The following is a 14,861-nucleotide window of genomic DNA, read 5'->3' as shown; positions in this document are numbered from 1 at the left end:
GTCAACAAGTAAAACTGACAGTATTCACGGAGAGAGAGATCGAGTATTTCACCAAAGTCGCCTGGTGGCTCATCTTCCTCACTGTCATTGCGTTGCTTTTGTTGCTGGCAATGATGGTCTTCTTGTTGTCGATGGTAAATGAAATAATTTCTTAGTGGAGGCTTGAAAATTGCATACATTTCAGCTATGCTGATGCACATATTAAAACACCAAGTTATTTAACAACAGTTACTCCATGTTAAAGACGGCCCTCCAAACTGCTGCAACATAATATTCTAAATATTGGCTACAAACATATACATAATTATTTCTATGTTTTTTATTTGATCAGCGTGGATGTATCCACTGGCCAACTCAGAATCAAAAACTCTCCACCTTAAAGATGTGATTGTTACGAGCGGTTGTGTTAGACCCGAAAGCAGGCAGGACACAGTGGCGTATCGTCTTCCGTGAAGCTTTATTTCTGTTCACACAAAATCGCGCAACTCAAAATGCGTGTTGACCACGACTCCGTTCCTCACCCAAACAGAAAAAAGAAAACTTACAACAAAAATTCCGAGCGGAGTCAAAAACAGACCACGAAGGATATAGATAAACGAACAGTCCGAGGAACGGGTACAAAAGTAATCCACGAAGGAAAAAGTTGTACTATAGTTCAAGTGAGTGTAGCTGGGGTCTTCCGAAACAGACAAGACATGCCAACGCTGGCCACCCGTGAGAACAGTCCATAAATAGGTGGCTTGATTGCTGATAGTCTGCAGGTGCACCAGTCCCCGGCACCACCTGTGGCTGAAGCATGGCTCCACCACGCCCCCCGCAGGAGAAACCCTGCAAAAGAGTTCCCAGAAACTGGGAACCTGACATTACCCCCCCCTCAAGGGGCGCCTCCTGGCGTCCTTCCAGGCTTCTCCGGGTGGGCATGGTAGAAATCGCGGAGGAGGCTGGTATCCAAAATGAACCGGCGAGGAACCCATGATCGCTCCTCCGGACCATACCCCTCCCAGTCGACTAGGAACTGGAAGCCCCGGCCTCGTCGGCGGACGTCCAGGATACGCCGGACCGTATAGGCAGGGCCTCCGTCCACAATGCGGGGAGGAGGTGGAGGATCAGACGGGGGAACCAGATCCGACTCTGCAACGGGCTTTACCTTGGAAACATGGAAGGTGGGGTGAATCCTCAACGCTGCGGGAAGCTTCAGGCGGACGGCTGCGGGGTTCACCATCCGATCCACCTCAAAGGGACCCACGAAGCGAGGAGCCAGCTTCCGAGACTCGACCTGGAGTGGAAGGTCCTTGGTGGACAACCAGACCTTCTGACCTGGTTGATAGGAGGGGGCTGGCGTCCGATGTCGATTGGCCTGCAGTTGGGATCGACGAGAAGTCCGCAGAGAGTCGAACGGACCTGTCTCCACACCCTCCTGAAACGGCGAATGTTGGCCTGCACTGACGGTACAGCAACCTCCTCCTCCTGCCCCTCGAACAATGGAGGTTGGTAGCCCAGGGAAGCCATGAAGGGAGACAGACCAGTGGAGGCAGAAACCAAGGAGTTGTGGGCGTACTCCACCCATGGCAGGTAGGTGCTCCAGGAGGATGGGTCTTGGGCTGCCACACACCTTAGGGCGTCCTCCAGGCTCTGGTTGGTTCTCTCGGCCTGCCCGTTGGCCTGTGGGTGGTACCCAGACGTAAGACTGACCGAGGCTCCCAGCGCCGAGCAAAAAGACCTCCAAACCTGTGAGCAGAACTGTGGCCCCCGATCCGAAACTATGTCAGTAGGTAATCCGTGGAGGCGGAACACATGCTGGACCAGGAGCTCTCCAGTCTCTGCTGCCGACGGGAGCTTGGGTAGGGGAATAAAGTGGGCCGACTTAGAGAAACGATCGACCACGGTGAGAACGACCTCATGACCCTGGGAAGGAGGGAGGCCGGTGATGAAGTCCACTGCTATATGTGACCACGGTCGTCGAGGAATCTCCAGGGGCTGAAGGAGTCCTGCCGGTGGCCGATGGGAGGCCTTCCCCCTAGAACACACCGGGCAGGCAGCAATGTAGTCCTTGGTGTCCTGGGCCATGGAGGGCCACCAGAAACGCTGCCGGAGGAAGTGTAACGAGCGGTTGACTCCTGGATGACAGGTTAATCGCGACGAATGGGCCCAGTGCAGCACCTCTGAGCGCACCGCCACCGGGACGAACAACCGGTTTGGAGGACATCCCCCAGGATCCGGGGCAGATTGCTGGGCTTCGCGGACCCTCTCCTCCACCTGCCAGGATGCAGCCCCCAGGATGCAGGAGAGGGGTAATATGGGGTCCGGGTCCATCTCCCCAGGCTCGGAGGCAAACTGACGGGAAAGGGCGTCGGGTTTCAGGTTACGCGATCCAGGACGGTAAGTAAGAGTGAACCGAAACCTCCCTAAGAATAGAGCCCACCGAGCCTGCCGGGAGTTAAGCCTCTTGGCGTTCCGGAGGTATGTGAGGTTCTTGTGGTCTGTCCATACGATAAATGGCTGGGTGGCGCCCTCCAGCCAATGCCTCCACTCCTGGAGCGCCAGGACCACGGCCAGGAGCTCCTTATTTCCCACGTCATAATTCCGTTCTGCGGGTGAAAGCCGGTGACTAAAAAAGGCACACGGATGGAGCTTCTGGTCCTCCCCGCTCCTTTGGGACAGGACGGCCCCAACTCCCACATCTGAAGCGTCCACCTCAACCACGAACTGCCGATTGGGGTCGGGGTGAGTGAGAATAGGTGACGACGAGAACAGGACCTTCAGTCTGTTGAAAGCAGTTTCGGCCTCGGGAGTCCAGCGGAAGCTAAGTAGGGTGGAAGTGAGCCTGGTGAGCGGGGCGGCCACCTTGCTGTAGTCGCGGATGAAGCGACGGTAGAAATTAGCGAAGCCCAGGAACTGCTGCAACTGCCTACGGGAGGAAGGAGTTGGCCATTCCATTACCGCCCTCACCTTGGCTGGGTCTGGCGAAAGCTGTCCTCGCGCCACCACGAAGCCCAGGAAAGAGATGGAGGTGGTGTGGAAGTCGCATTTCTCCGCTTTAACAAAAAGTCGGTTCTCCAGGAGCCGTTGGAGAACGAGCCGGACATGCTGGACGTGCTCCTCCTCAGACTCGGAAAAGATCAGGATGTCGTCCAGGTATACGAAGATGAACTTATTTAACATGTCCCGGAGCACGTCGTTGATAAGGGCCTGAAACACAGCGGGGGCGTTGGTGAGTCCAAACGGCATCACCAGATACTCAAAATGGCCCAAAGGGGTGTTGAAGGCTGTTTTCCACTCATCCCCTTCTCGAATCCGCACAAGATGGTATGCGCTCCGAAGGTCTAATTTAGAAAAAACCTGGGCCCAGTGTAGAGGAGCGAAGGCCGCGTCGAGGAGGGGCAGTGGATACTTATTTTTGATTGTGATTTCGTTCAGGGACCGATAATCGATGCAGGGACGCAGGGTTCCATCCTTCTTCTGTACGAAGAAAAAACCAGCACCAACTGGAGAAGAGGAGGGTCTGATCAGGCCAGAAGCTAGGGACTCTCCAATATAATTCTCCATCGCCTCCCGTTCCGCCCTGGAGAGGTTGTAGAGTCGGCTCGACGGTAACGTGGCCCCGGGGAGGAGATCGATGGCACAGTCATAGGGCCGATGGGGCGGAAGGGAGAGCGCCCGCTGCTTGCAGAAGACCTCGCCTAGGTCATGGTACTCCCTCGGAACCTGGGACAAATCGGGAATCTCCTGGGCAGGTGCCGAAGACCCTGACAAGGAGGTGACCGCCGAACGCAAACAGTTGGTGTGGCAGTTAACGCTCCAGCTACCAGCCTCCCGGTTGGCCAGTCAAACTGAGGGTTGTGTAGGGCCAGCCATGGGGACCCGAGAACTCCAGGGGATGAGGAGGAGCGGATGAGGAAGAAGTGGATCTGTTCCCGATGATTACCAGAGATGATGAGGGTGATTGCCTGGGTCCGGTGGGTAATCCTAGCCAGGACCTCTCCGTCGAGACCCAGAATGGTCTTTGGTTCGGGCAGCGTCTCGAGGGGAAGACGAACCTGCCGGGCCAGGTCCTGGCTAATGAAGTTGCCGTCTGCACCCGAATCCACCAGGAAGGTAGTTGGCACCGACTCCTGCCCCCAAAGGAGCGTGCCGGAGAGGGTTAGACGGACGGGAGGTGAGCAGGAAGAGGATCCGCTCGCCAGCACTCCTGCCGGCATTGACGAGCTTAATCTTTTGGCCGCACCGGGCAGTCGTCGAGGAGGTGGCCTGCGTGGCCACAGTAGGCGCACAACCCAGCTGAGCGCCGGCACAGACGTTCCGACTGGGTTAGACGTGTTCGACCCAACTGCATTGGCTCGCAGGTTGAAGCCTCAGGCGCTGGAACAGGGACGAAGGCAGACGAGTCCCCGGTGGTCTCCCTCGGCCTGGAGAACCTCCCAGAAGGTCTCACCGTCCGCTCGCTCATCCTCTGCCGGCGTCGCTCCCGAAGTCGATTGTCCAATCGAGTAGCCAGACCGATGAGCGCCTCCAAGGTCTCCGGCTGCTCCCTCGCTGCTAACTCGTCCTTCAGGTCGTCGCAGAAAGCCCCTGTGTAAAAACTCCCTGAAGCGCCGCGTCGTTCCAGCCGCTTCGGGCAGCAAGGATACGGAAACTAATTGAGTAGTCAGCGACAGAGCTGGGCCCCTGGCGCAGGGACAGAATTTGGGAGGACGCTTCGCTGCTCTGAATGGGATGATCAAAAACCCGTCTTAATTCGGCCGTAAAAACCGGAAAACTAGAGGACGCGGGGGTCTGGTTCTCCAACACGGCTGTGGCCCATTGCGCCGCTCTCCCAGAGAGTAGGTTCACCATGAAGGCAATCTTGCTGGGGTAGGTGAGGGGTTGGAGGTCAAAAACCAGCGAGCACTGGAGCAAAAATGAGGCACACGCACCTGCCTCTCCGGAATATCGCTCCAGGACAGGAACGTGGGGCTCCCGTGGTGCAGCAGTGAACAGCTGTGACGCGACTCTCGGCGCCTCCTCGGGGGTCGGAGGCGGGACCAGCTCCGCTCGTCCCGAGGCAAGCAGGTTCGTCACGCTGGCGTTAAGAGTCTGGAGAGAGGTCCAGATGTCGGTGAGGAGCTGGTCGTGTTGACCCAGCAACCTTCCCTGAGCCTCCAATGTACGGCGCACTGCGTCCTGATCCGCCGGATCCATGTTGGTTGGCTTGTAATGTTACGAGTGGTTGTATCAGGACCCGAAAGCAGGCAGGACACAGTGGCGTATCGTTCCGAGAAGCTTTATTAAAGTTTATAGAACTCAAAAAGAGGCGTGGAGATCAAAACAGGGAATGTAAACTTACGACAAAAAGCAGTCCATGAGGGATTAAGAAAAAACAATAATCCGATAACGGGTTCAAAAGTTATCCACGAAGGAAACAGTCTCACAAAAGTCCAGGAGGGTACAGCCGGGGTTTTCCGAAAACGACAAAACACGCCAACGCTGGCCAACCGTGAGAACAGTCCATAAATAGGTGGCTTGATTACGATAGTCTGCAGGTGCACCAGTCCCCGGCACCACCTGTGGCTGAGGCATGGCTCCACCACGCCCCCCGCAGGAGAAACCCTGCAAAAGAGTTCCCAGAAACTGGGAACCTGACAGTGAGGCTGCTTCACTTGTCTGTTCACATGTGTCTGTTGAGGTTCACTCCAGTTTCAGCTTTGTCTTTGTCTCGTCCTGTCCTCCCTGTCTCTGACTGTCCCAATCTTAATGTTCCTCACGTGTCTCACCTGTGTCTAATTGTGTCCTCCAGTATTTAAATCTGCTCCTCCTTCCCTCCTGGGCTGGACTGGTGTTCCTGGAAGCATCAAGTGTCCCCCTCCTCCTCCTCCTCCTCCTCCTCCTCCTCCTCCTCCTCCTCCTCCTCCTCCTGTCTTGTCTTGTTTCAAAGAGAACAGTTTAGACTTTGGAAGAGCGGAGTGTTGGAGGACCAGAGCAGGATGTAGAGTGTTGAGAAGGAAACTCCTCACACACGTTAAGATTTCTTGGTCATAACTATTGAACACATTTAATATTTTTGATTCTTAAGCTGCAACTGATTTTGGAGCCAATTATGGGGACAAATTCCCTCCTGGTACACCTCAGACTACAGGATTATATTCTAGGATGATCTAGAGACAAGATATTTGGTCGTCCTTCCCTGATCAGGAAGGGAATCCGGGACAAAAACAGCCTGATTATCAATATGTGTGAACTACTCATGATAATGTCAATATGTAAAAAGACCAAAGGGTGCAATGAAGACTAGGTGCCTTGCTAATGGGAACACCAACCCATGACCCATCAGAGGATTTGAACCAATGCCCGCTGGTTGCAAAACCAATTCCTTTCCTTTGATGGACAAGCTTCCCAGGTCATGGGCTGCTTCAAGTGTGTCCAACATGGTGTCCACCTGCTGAGACCGTGTCCTCCAGAGGTCCAGGACACTGATGTGATCATCTCCTGTGGGAGCACAGGTGCCACCTTCTTTGCTGCAGCTGCTTATGGAAGCAGTGAGAGAGCTGAAGGCTGAGGCCTGAACTGCCTTCTGTCTGAGTCTGACGCTTTAATACCAGCAGGAATTACATATGGTGGGCCTGGTCACCTGTCACTGTCTTGTCTTAGTGCAGCGTATTTATAGATGATCTCTAGTATCTGTGGGTAGAAATCATGTGCGTAGTTCAACAAAGGGTCGAGTCTGCAGGTTTGATGAAACCAATCAAGACACCGTTTGACCAATCAGCTGTCTGAAGACTCAGATCAGGTGATTAAATGAGTCAAGGCTGCTCTGCTGTTGATGTTACAACACAAACCTGCAGCCACACAAACCTTTGTGGAAGCGTTTGAACGTTCCTGCCCTGAGACATTCACCAACATCAGGAAAAAATATTAAAGCTGCTCTTTAAATGTTTGGAGCTAAAAACACATCAGTCTCAACTCGGTGACTTTTTAAATTTTCAATGACGTCAATGTTGTTTAGACTGCTTGTTGTGAAGGATCTGATCTTTATTCAAACTACTGTATATTTGCTATAGTTCATCATTGAGAACTGAAGTCACGGTGAATGAAAAATCAATAAATGCACAAATCTATCTGTTAAAAATACATTTAGATGTCATCGTGGGGACTTGACACATTGCTCGGCTGTAACAAAGCATGTGAAGGAAGGATATTAAAGCTGAGCTTTCTTTAGAGAAGAACAGAGACTCTGTGTGGAAGTCGAAAAATTCAAAATGCAAATAATTGGGAGAGAAAAGACAGAGTGGCAGGAAACACTGATGGTGAAGCAGCAGATTGAAGAGAAGCTCCTCCTCCTGTCAGTCCCTCTCAGCTCCAGTGGGCTATTAAATTGCTCCTCCAGCACCTCCTCTCCTCATCCTCCAAAGCCTGAATCTGTCAGCAGTAAAGTCATTTTCCAGGTTGATAGTCAGCACACAGTGGCAACATGCTGGAGAGCCTCTGCACTCTCATCACTGCTCTAACATGTGAGGAGGCTGACTTACTGCAGCTCTGAGCTCATGCTGGATTCATCAGTCTGTGTCTTTCTCTTGACTTCATGTCCTCTTGTTGTTTCCAGGTGTGAGTGCTGTGACGGTGCTGACACAGAAGCCCACTGTTGTGTCTCTGAGCAGAGGAGAGTCAGTCACCATGGACTGTAACCTGGGAACTGTTACTAACAGGGCTGCTCTCTGGTATAAACAGGTTCCAGGAGGAGTTCCTCAGTATGTACTAAGGTGGTATCACAGCTGGAGTTCTGTTGAGTATGGTTCTGGTTTCTCGTCTCCAAGATTCACTTCTACTCATCAGTCAACATCAGATTATCGTTTGATGATCAATAATCTGGAGGAGGGAGACTCAGCAGTCTATTACTGTCAAACATGGGACGGCTCTGCTAGCGAGTACGTATCACAGTGATTCAGACTGTGACAAAAACCTCCTCACTCAATACTTCTGCTTTTTAGTGTCTGATACATCAGCTCATGTTCAGTCTCACTAAATTAGAAAATCAACTCATATTTACATATATAGAAGTCAGTTTAAGTCGGTTTAAGCTCAACAATGTAAATGGAGCCTTCAAGGAAGGACACTCATCCTGTAGAGATCTTCATGTGCCACAGGTGAACCCAGATCATAATCCATCAAGTTGAGGTAAAAACACAAATGAATTCCTACAAATCATCAGTCATATTGAGCAGCAGTGGGAAAACCTGAAGGACAACATATCAATATGATGTACAACATCAGTAACCTTCCTACCGACCTTGTGAAGACAGTGTTCATCCCACTCCCAAAGAAACCAGGAACAAGAGAATGTGGGCTGTTCAGAACAGTCAGACATGAGAGCCACCTCACAAAGTTACTAAGAATCATCATGCTCAGACTAAGAAATAAAATTAAACCAGAGATGTAGACTCATAGAGGTCAAAGCTCCATCAGATGGAAAATACACTTTCAGAAGTATTACTTGTTTCATCAATTCTGACCAAAGCGTTCAACACAGTCAATCATGAAGCAATAATCCAGATGCTGAAGCACAGAAACATCGATGGAAAGGATTCACAAATGAGAAAAAATCCTCTCTTGGCAGCAAAGTGCAGCAGTGAGATCAAACAAGGAAATTTGAGAAGAGCAACCAATAAAACGAGGGCTGTGACGGAGACGTGTTCTGTCACCTGACCTGTTCTCCTTTACAGTGAAAACATCATGAGGAAAATTTAGGGCTGAGCAGGAGTTTCCATCAGAGGTCGTAACATAAATAACACCCACTATGCAGATGATGCAGCGCTGATAGTGAACAGGGAAAAAAACTCTGAACCCAACTGAGTGGCAGTCACCTTCTTTGGTGTCTTTTATGTGTAAACGTAACACCTGATCCATGTCCATCCTATAATCTGAAAGCTGTTTAATGAATAAAAACTCTGGGGGCTCCAGGGTTTTAGTTTTATGGGTCTCTGAATTAACAGATATTAACACTGGAGGATATGAAACATTTAATAAACTGAATAATGAGGAATAAACCTGCTATTAAATGAGTCAAACTGTTGTGAACTGAGATTAACTATGAACTGCCTGTAAACTGATACCTGTTTGGGATCAGCTTTAACTTTGCTGATCGTTCTGCATCAGGTTCCTGTTGACCAAGTTCATGTCATCATCCTCATGGGCAGTCGGCATCTGTGGGAAACAGGCGGGAAGAAACAGTCCCAACAGTCCGTGGCAGTGACACACAAGCAGGAACAGACGTCCACTGGAGCCGTCCACTCTGTCAGAGCTGCTGTGCTCCTCTTTCAGAGGATTCCAGTTCAAACCAGAGCATAACTGGCCAGCAACCACACTCAGGGTTTTATTAAATATAAAATAGTTACAGTTCAAGTACACAGAAAAATATAGAACCAGGCTGGAAACAAGATGCTGACTGTTGAGGATTCAAAAACCAGATTCAAAAACATGAAAACTCAGTTAAAACTACTTAAAGATCATGAAGAAGAATGTTAAACCTCAGCTTTATTTAGAAAAAGAGAGAAAGTATTTTCTAAAATATGAATATTTGAAAATGCAAATAACTGTCAGGAAACACTGATGGTGAAGCAGCAGATTGAAGAGAAGCTCCTCCTCCTGTCAGTCCCTCTCAGCTCCAGTGGGCTATTAAATTGCTCCTCCAACACCTCCTCTCCTCATCCTCCAAAGCCTGAATCTGTCAGCAGTAAAGTCACTTTCCAGGTTGATAGTCAGCACACAGTGGCAACATGCTGGAGAGCCTCTGCACTCTCATCACTGCTCTAACATGTGAGGAGGCTGACTTACTGCAGCTCTGAGCTCATGCTGGATTCATCAGTCTGTGTCTTTCTCTTGACTTCATGTCCTCTTGTTGTTTCCAGGTGTGAGTGCTGTGACGGTGCTGACACAGAAGCCCACTGTTGTGTCTCTGAGCAGAGGAGAGTCAGTCACCATGGACTGTAACCTGGGAACTGTTACTGATGCCGGTGCTCTCTGGTATAAACAGGTTCCAGAAGGAGTTCCTCAGTTTGTACTAGACTGGTATCGCGGCTCGAGTTCTGTCACATATGGTTCTGGTTTCTCATCTCCAAGATTCACTTCTACTCATCAGTCAACATCAGATTATCGTTTGATGATCAATAATCTGGAGGAGGGAGACTCAGCAGTCTATTACTGTAAAACATGGGACAACTCTGCTAAAGAGTACGTATCACAGTGATTCAGACTGTGACAAAAACCTCCTCACTCAATACTTCTGCTTTTTAGTGTCTGATACATCAGCTCATGTTCAGTCTCACTAAATTAGAAAATCAACTCATGTTCACACATATTGAAGTCGGTTTAAGTAGGTTTAAGCTCAACAATGTAAATGGAGCCTTCAAGGAAGGACACTCATCCTGTAGATATCTTCATGTGCCACAGGTGAACCCAGATCATAATCCATCAAGTTGAGGTAAAAACACAAATGAATTCCTACAAATCATCAGTCATGTTGAGCAGCAGTGGGAAAACCTGAAGGACAACATATCAATATGATGTACAACATCAGTAACCTTCCTACCGACCTTGTGAAGACAGTGTTCATCCCACTCCCAAAGAAACCAGGAACAAGAGAATGTGGGCTGTTCAGAACAGTCAGACATGAGAGCCACCTCACAAAGTTACTAAGAATCATCATGCTCAGACTAAGAAATAAAATTAAACCAGAGATGTAGATTCATAGAGGTCAAAGCTCCATCAGATGGAAAATACATTTTCAGAAGTATTACTTGTTTCATCAGTTCTGACCAAAGCGTTCAACACAGTCAATCATGAAGCAATAATCCAGATGCTGAAGCACAGAAACATCGATGGAAAGGATTCACAAATGAGAAAAAATCCTCTGTTGGCAGCAAAGTGCAGCAGTGAGATCAAACAAGGAAATTTGAGAAGAGCAACCAATAAAATGAGGGCTGTGACGGAGACGTGTTCTGTCACCTGACCTGTTCTCCTTTACAGTGAAAACATCATGAGGAAAATTTAGGGCTGAGCAGGAGTTTCCATCAGAGGTCGTAACATAAATGACACCCACTATGCAGATGATGCAGTGCTGATAGTGAACAGGGAAGAAAACTCTGAACCCAACTGAGTGGCAGTCAGCCTCTTTGGTGTCTTTTATGTGTAAACGTAACACCTGATCCACGTCAATCCTATAATCTGAAAGCTGTTTAATGAATAAAAACTCTGGGGGCTCCAGGGTTTTAGTTTAATGGGTCTCTGAATAAACAGATTTTAACACTGGACTTTATGAAACATTTAATAAACTGAATAATGAGGAATAAACCTGCTATTAAATGAGTCAAACTGTTGTGAACTGAGTTTAACTATGAACTGCCTGTAGGCTGATACCTGTTTGGGATCAGCTTTATCTTTGTCTGCTGATCGTTCTGCATCAGGTTCCTGTTGACCAAGTTCATGTCATCGTCCTCATGGGCAGTCGGCATCTCTGGGAAACAGGCGGGAAGAAACAGTCCCAACAGTCTGTGGCAGTGACCACAAGCAGGAACAGACGTCCACTGGAACCGTCCACTCTGTCAGAGCTGCTGTGCTCCTCTTTCAGAGGATTCCAGTTCAAACCAGAGCATAACTGGCCAGCAACCACACTCAGGTTTTATGAAATATAAAATTGTTACAGTTCAAGTACACAGAAAAATAGAAAACTACAGAAAGTCTTTGTAAAATATGAATATTTGAAAATGCAAAAAGCTGGCAGGAAACACTGATGGTGAAGCAGCAGATTGAAGAGAAGCTCCTCCTCCTGTCAGTCCCTCTCAGCTCCAGTGGGCTATTAAATTGCTCCTCCAGCACCTCCTCTCCTCATCCTCCAAAGCCTGAATCTGTCAGCAGTAAAGTCACTTTCCAGGTTCATCGTCATCACCATCATCATCATCACCATCATCATCACCATCATCATCATCACCATCATTACCACATCATCATCATCCTCTTCATCTTCTTCATCATCATCGTCATTGTCATAATCATCACCATCATCATCATCACCATCATCATTATCATCGTCATCATCACCATCATCATCACCATCATCATCATCACCATCATTACCATCATCATCATCCTCTTAATTTCTTCATCATCATCGTCATCACCATCATCATCATCACCATCATCATTCATCACCACCATCATTATCACACCACATCATACATCATCATCACCATCAACATCATCATCATCACAACAAATTCTCCTAGAAACTTTAATCAACAAACTCTTCATCATATTCCCCATAAAGTCGTTTTGATGACTTAAAGGTGTATTTTAATGATGATGATGGAGGATGAAGGATGAGTGAGGGAGTTGGTTTTGGTTCTTGTTATTTTCAGTGATGAAAAAGCAGAAAGTTTCCAACAATCTGAAAGTTTCTCTGAGAAACTGAGTGTGAACATGAGTTGATTTGTAATTTAGTGAGACTGAACATGAGCTGATGTATCAGACACTAAAAAGCAGAAGTATTGAGTGAGGAGGTTTTTGTCACAGTCTGAATCACTGTGATACGCCCTCGCCAGCAGAGCTGTCCCATGTTCCACAGTAATAAACTGCTGAGTCTCCCTCCTCCAGATTATTGATCATCAAACGATAATCTGATGTTGACTGATGAGTGAAGTGAATCTTGGAGATGAGAAACCAGAACCATATGTGACAGAACTCCAGCCACGATACCAGACCAGTACAAACTGAGGAACTCCTCCTGGAACCTGTTTATACCAGTGAGCAGCCCAGTTAGTAACAGTTCCCAGGTTACAGTCCATGGTGACTGACTCTCCTCTGCTCAGAGACACAACAGTGGGCTTCTGTGTCAGCACCGTCACAGCACTCACACCTGGAAACAACAAGAGGACATGAAGTCAAGAGAAAGACACAGACTGATGAATCCAGCATGAGCTCAGAGCTGCAGTAAGTCAGCCTCCTCACATGTTAGAGCAGTGATGAGAGTGCAGAGGCTCTCCAGCATGTTGCCACTGTGTGCTGACTATCAACCTGGAAAGTGACTTTACTGCTGACAGATTCAGGCTTTGGAGGATGAGGAGAGGAGGTGCTGGAGGACCAATTTAATAGCCCACTGGAGCTGAGAGGGACTGACAGGAGGAGGAGCTTCTCTTCAATCTGCTGCTTCACCATCAGTGTTTCCTGCCACTGTGTCTTTTCTCTACCAATTATTTGCATTTTGAATTTTTTGACTTCCACACAGAGTCTCTGTGGTTCTCTAAAGAAAGCTCAGCTTTAATATCCTTCCTTTACATGCTTTGTTACAGCCCAACAATGGGTCAAGTCCCCACGATGACATCTCAATGTATTGTTACAGATAGATTTGTGCATTTATTGATTTTTCATTCACCGTGACTTCAGTTCTCAATGATGAACTCTTCCAATACACAGTAGTTTGAATAAAGATCAGATCCTTCACAACAAACAGACTAACTAACATTGACTTCATCGAAAATTAAATAGTCACTGAGTTGAGACTGATGTGTTTTTAGCTCCAAACATTTAAAGAGCAGCTTTAATATTTTTTCCTGATGTTGGTGAATGTCTCAGGGCAGGAACGTTCAAACTCTTCCACAGAGGTTTGTATGGCTGCAGGTTTGTGTTGTAACATCAACAGCAGAGCAGCCTTGACTCATTTAATCACCTGATCTGAGTCTTCAGACAGCTGATTGGTCAAACTGTGTCTTGATTGGTTTCATCAAACCTGCAGACTCGACCCTTTGTTGAACTACGCACATGATTTCTACTCACAGATACTAGAGATCCTCTATAAATACGCTGCACTAAGACAAGACAGTGACAGGTGACCAGGCCCACCATATGTAATTCCTGCTGGTATTAAAGCGTCAGACTCGTCACACTCATCAGACTCTGCAACGACTCTCAGAATTCACAATCTGCTTGTGCTGTGATGTCTATTTTCCTCTCAGATGTGCTATATTTTATCAACAAACAGCTCGCCCTGAACATGGGTGAAGGGGGTTGTTGATGATGGACTTTGGCTCAGCTAAATTCTCTACTCAACCACCTCCGTAGTGGAGAACAGAAGGCAGTTCAGGCCTCAGCCTTCAGCTCTCTCACTGCTTCCATAAGCAGCTGCAGCAAAGAAGGTGGCACCTGTGCTCCCACAGGAGATGATCACATCAGTGTCCTGGACCTCTGGAGGACACGGTCTCAGCAGGTGGACACCATGTTGGACACACTTGAAGCAGCCCATGACCTGGGAAGCTTGTCCATCAAAGGAAAGGAATTGGTCTTACAACCCAGCGGGGCATTGGTTCAGATCCTCTGATGGGTCATGGGTTGGTGTTCCCATTAGCAAGGCACCTAGTTTTCATTGCACCCTTTGCCCTGTTTACATATTGACATGATCATGAGTAGTTCACACATATTATTGATAATCAGGCTGTTTTTGTCCCGGATTCCCTTCCTGATCAGGGAAGGACGACCAAACATCTTGTCTCTAGATCATCCTAGAAGATAATCCTGTAGTCTGAGGTGTACCAGGAGTGAATTTGTCCCCATATTTGGCTCCAAAATCAGTTGCAGCTTAAAAATCAAAAATATTAAATGTGTTCAATAGTTATGACCAAGAAATCTTCACGTGTGTGAGGAGTTTCCTTCACAACACTCTACATCCTGCTCTGGTCCTCCAACACTCCGCTCTTCCAAAGTCTAAACTGTTCTCTTTGAAACAAGACAAGACAGGAGGAGGAGGAGGAGGAGGGGAGGAGGAGGAGGAGGAGGAGGAGGACACTTGATGCTTCCAGGAACACCAGTCCAGCCCAGGAGGGAAGGAGGAGCAGATTTAAATA

At 48.2% G+C, this 14,861-nt stretch overlaps 3 protein-coding genes and 1 gene segment (V, D, J or C); 2 read left to right on the top strand and 2 right to left on the bottom strand.

The window, feature by feature from the left end:
• Positions 1–388, top strand: part of LOC130515341 (myosin heavy chain, fast skeletal muscle-like) — an 8,908-nt gene extending 8,520 nt beyond the window's left edge. Inside the window, exon 34 of the mRNA XM_057015504.1 lies at positions 332–388. Within this exon, the coding sequence (XP_056871484.1) occupies positions 332–388 (57 nt within the window). The remainder of the gene's footprint in view (positions 1–331) is intronic.
• A 50-nt stretch (positions 389–438) lies between these two features.
• On the bottom strand, positions 439–1,379 carry LOC130514443 (chromodomain Y-like protein). The gene has a single exon (XM_057014025.1). It carries the CDS (start codon positions 1,220–1,222, stop codon positions 875–877), a length of 348 nt encoding a protein of 115 aa, XP_056870005.1. The 5' UTR covers positions 1,223–1,379; the 3' UTR covers positions 439–874.
• A 4,982-nt stretch (positions 1,380–6,361) lies between these two features.
• LOC130515558 (immunoglobulin lambda-1 light chain-like) overlaps positions 6,362–14,861 on the top strand; it is a 30,716-nt gene continuing 22,216 nt past the window's right edge. The window contains exons 1-2 of one of the 3 annotated variants that reach the window (XM_057015906.1): positions 6,362–6,476; positions 7,577–7,906. In XM_057015906.1, the coding sequence (XP_056871886.1) occupies positions 6,377–6,476; positions 7,577–7,906 (430 nt within the window). In that variant the 5' untranslated portion in view covers positions 6,362–6,376. Of the gene's footprint in view, positions 6,477–7,417; positions 7,485–7,576; positions 7,907–9,679; positions 9,787–9,878; positions 10,209–14,861 lie in introns of those variants that run through there. The other 2 variants (XM_057015907.1, XM_057015908.1) reach the window with 2 other exon arrangements.
• LOC130515568 (immunoglobulin lambda variable 5-45-like) lies at positions 12,539–14,691 on the bottom strand. The segment is given in 2 exon segments: positions 12,539–12,880; positions 14,164–14,691. Coding segments are annotated over 2 exon segments (351 nt in total).

This window comes from Takifugu flavidus, chromosome 18 (assembly GCF_003711565.1).
Source record: "Takifugu flavidus isolate HTHZ2018 chromosome 18, ASM371156v2, whole genome shotgun sequence".
Taxonomy (NCBI): Eukaryota; Metazoa; Chordata; class Actinopteri; order Tetraodontiformes; family Tetraodontidae; genus Takifugu; species Takifugu flavidus.
The sequence above is the reverse complement of the archived record's forward strand: the minus strand, read 5'-3'. Positions and strand labels throughout refer to the sequence as shown.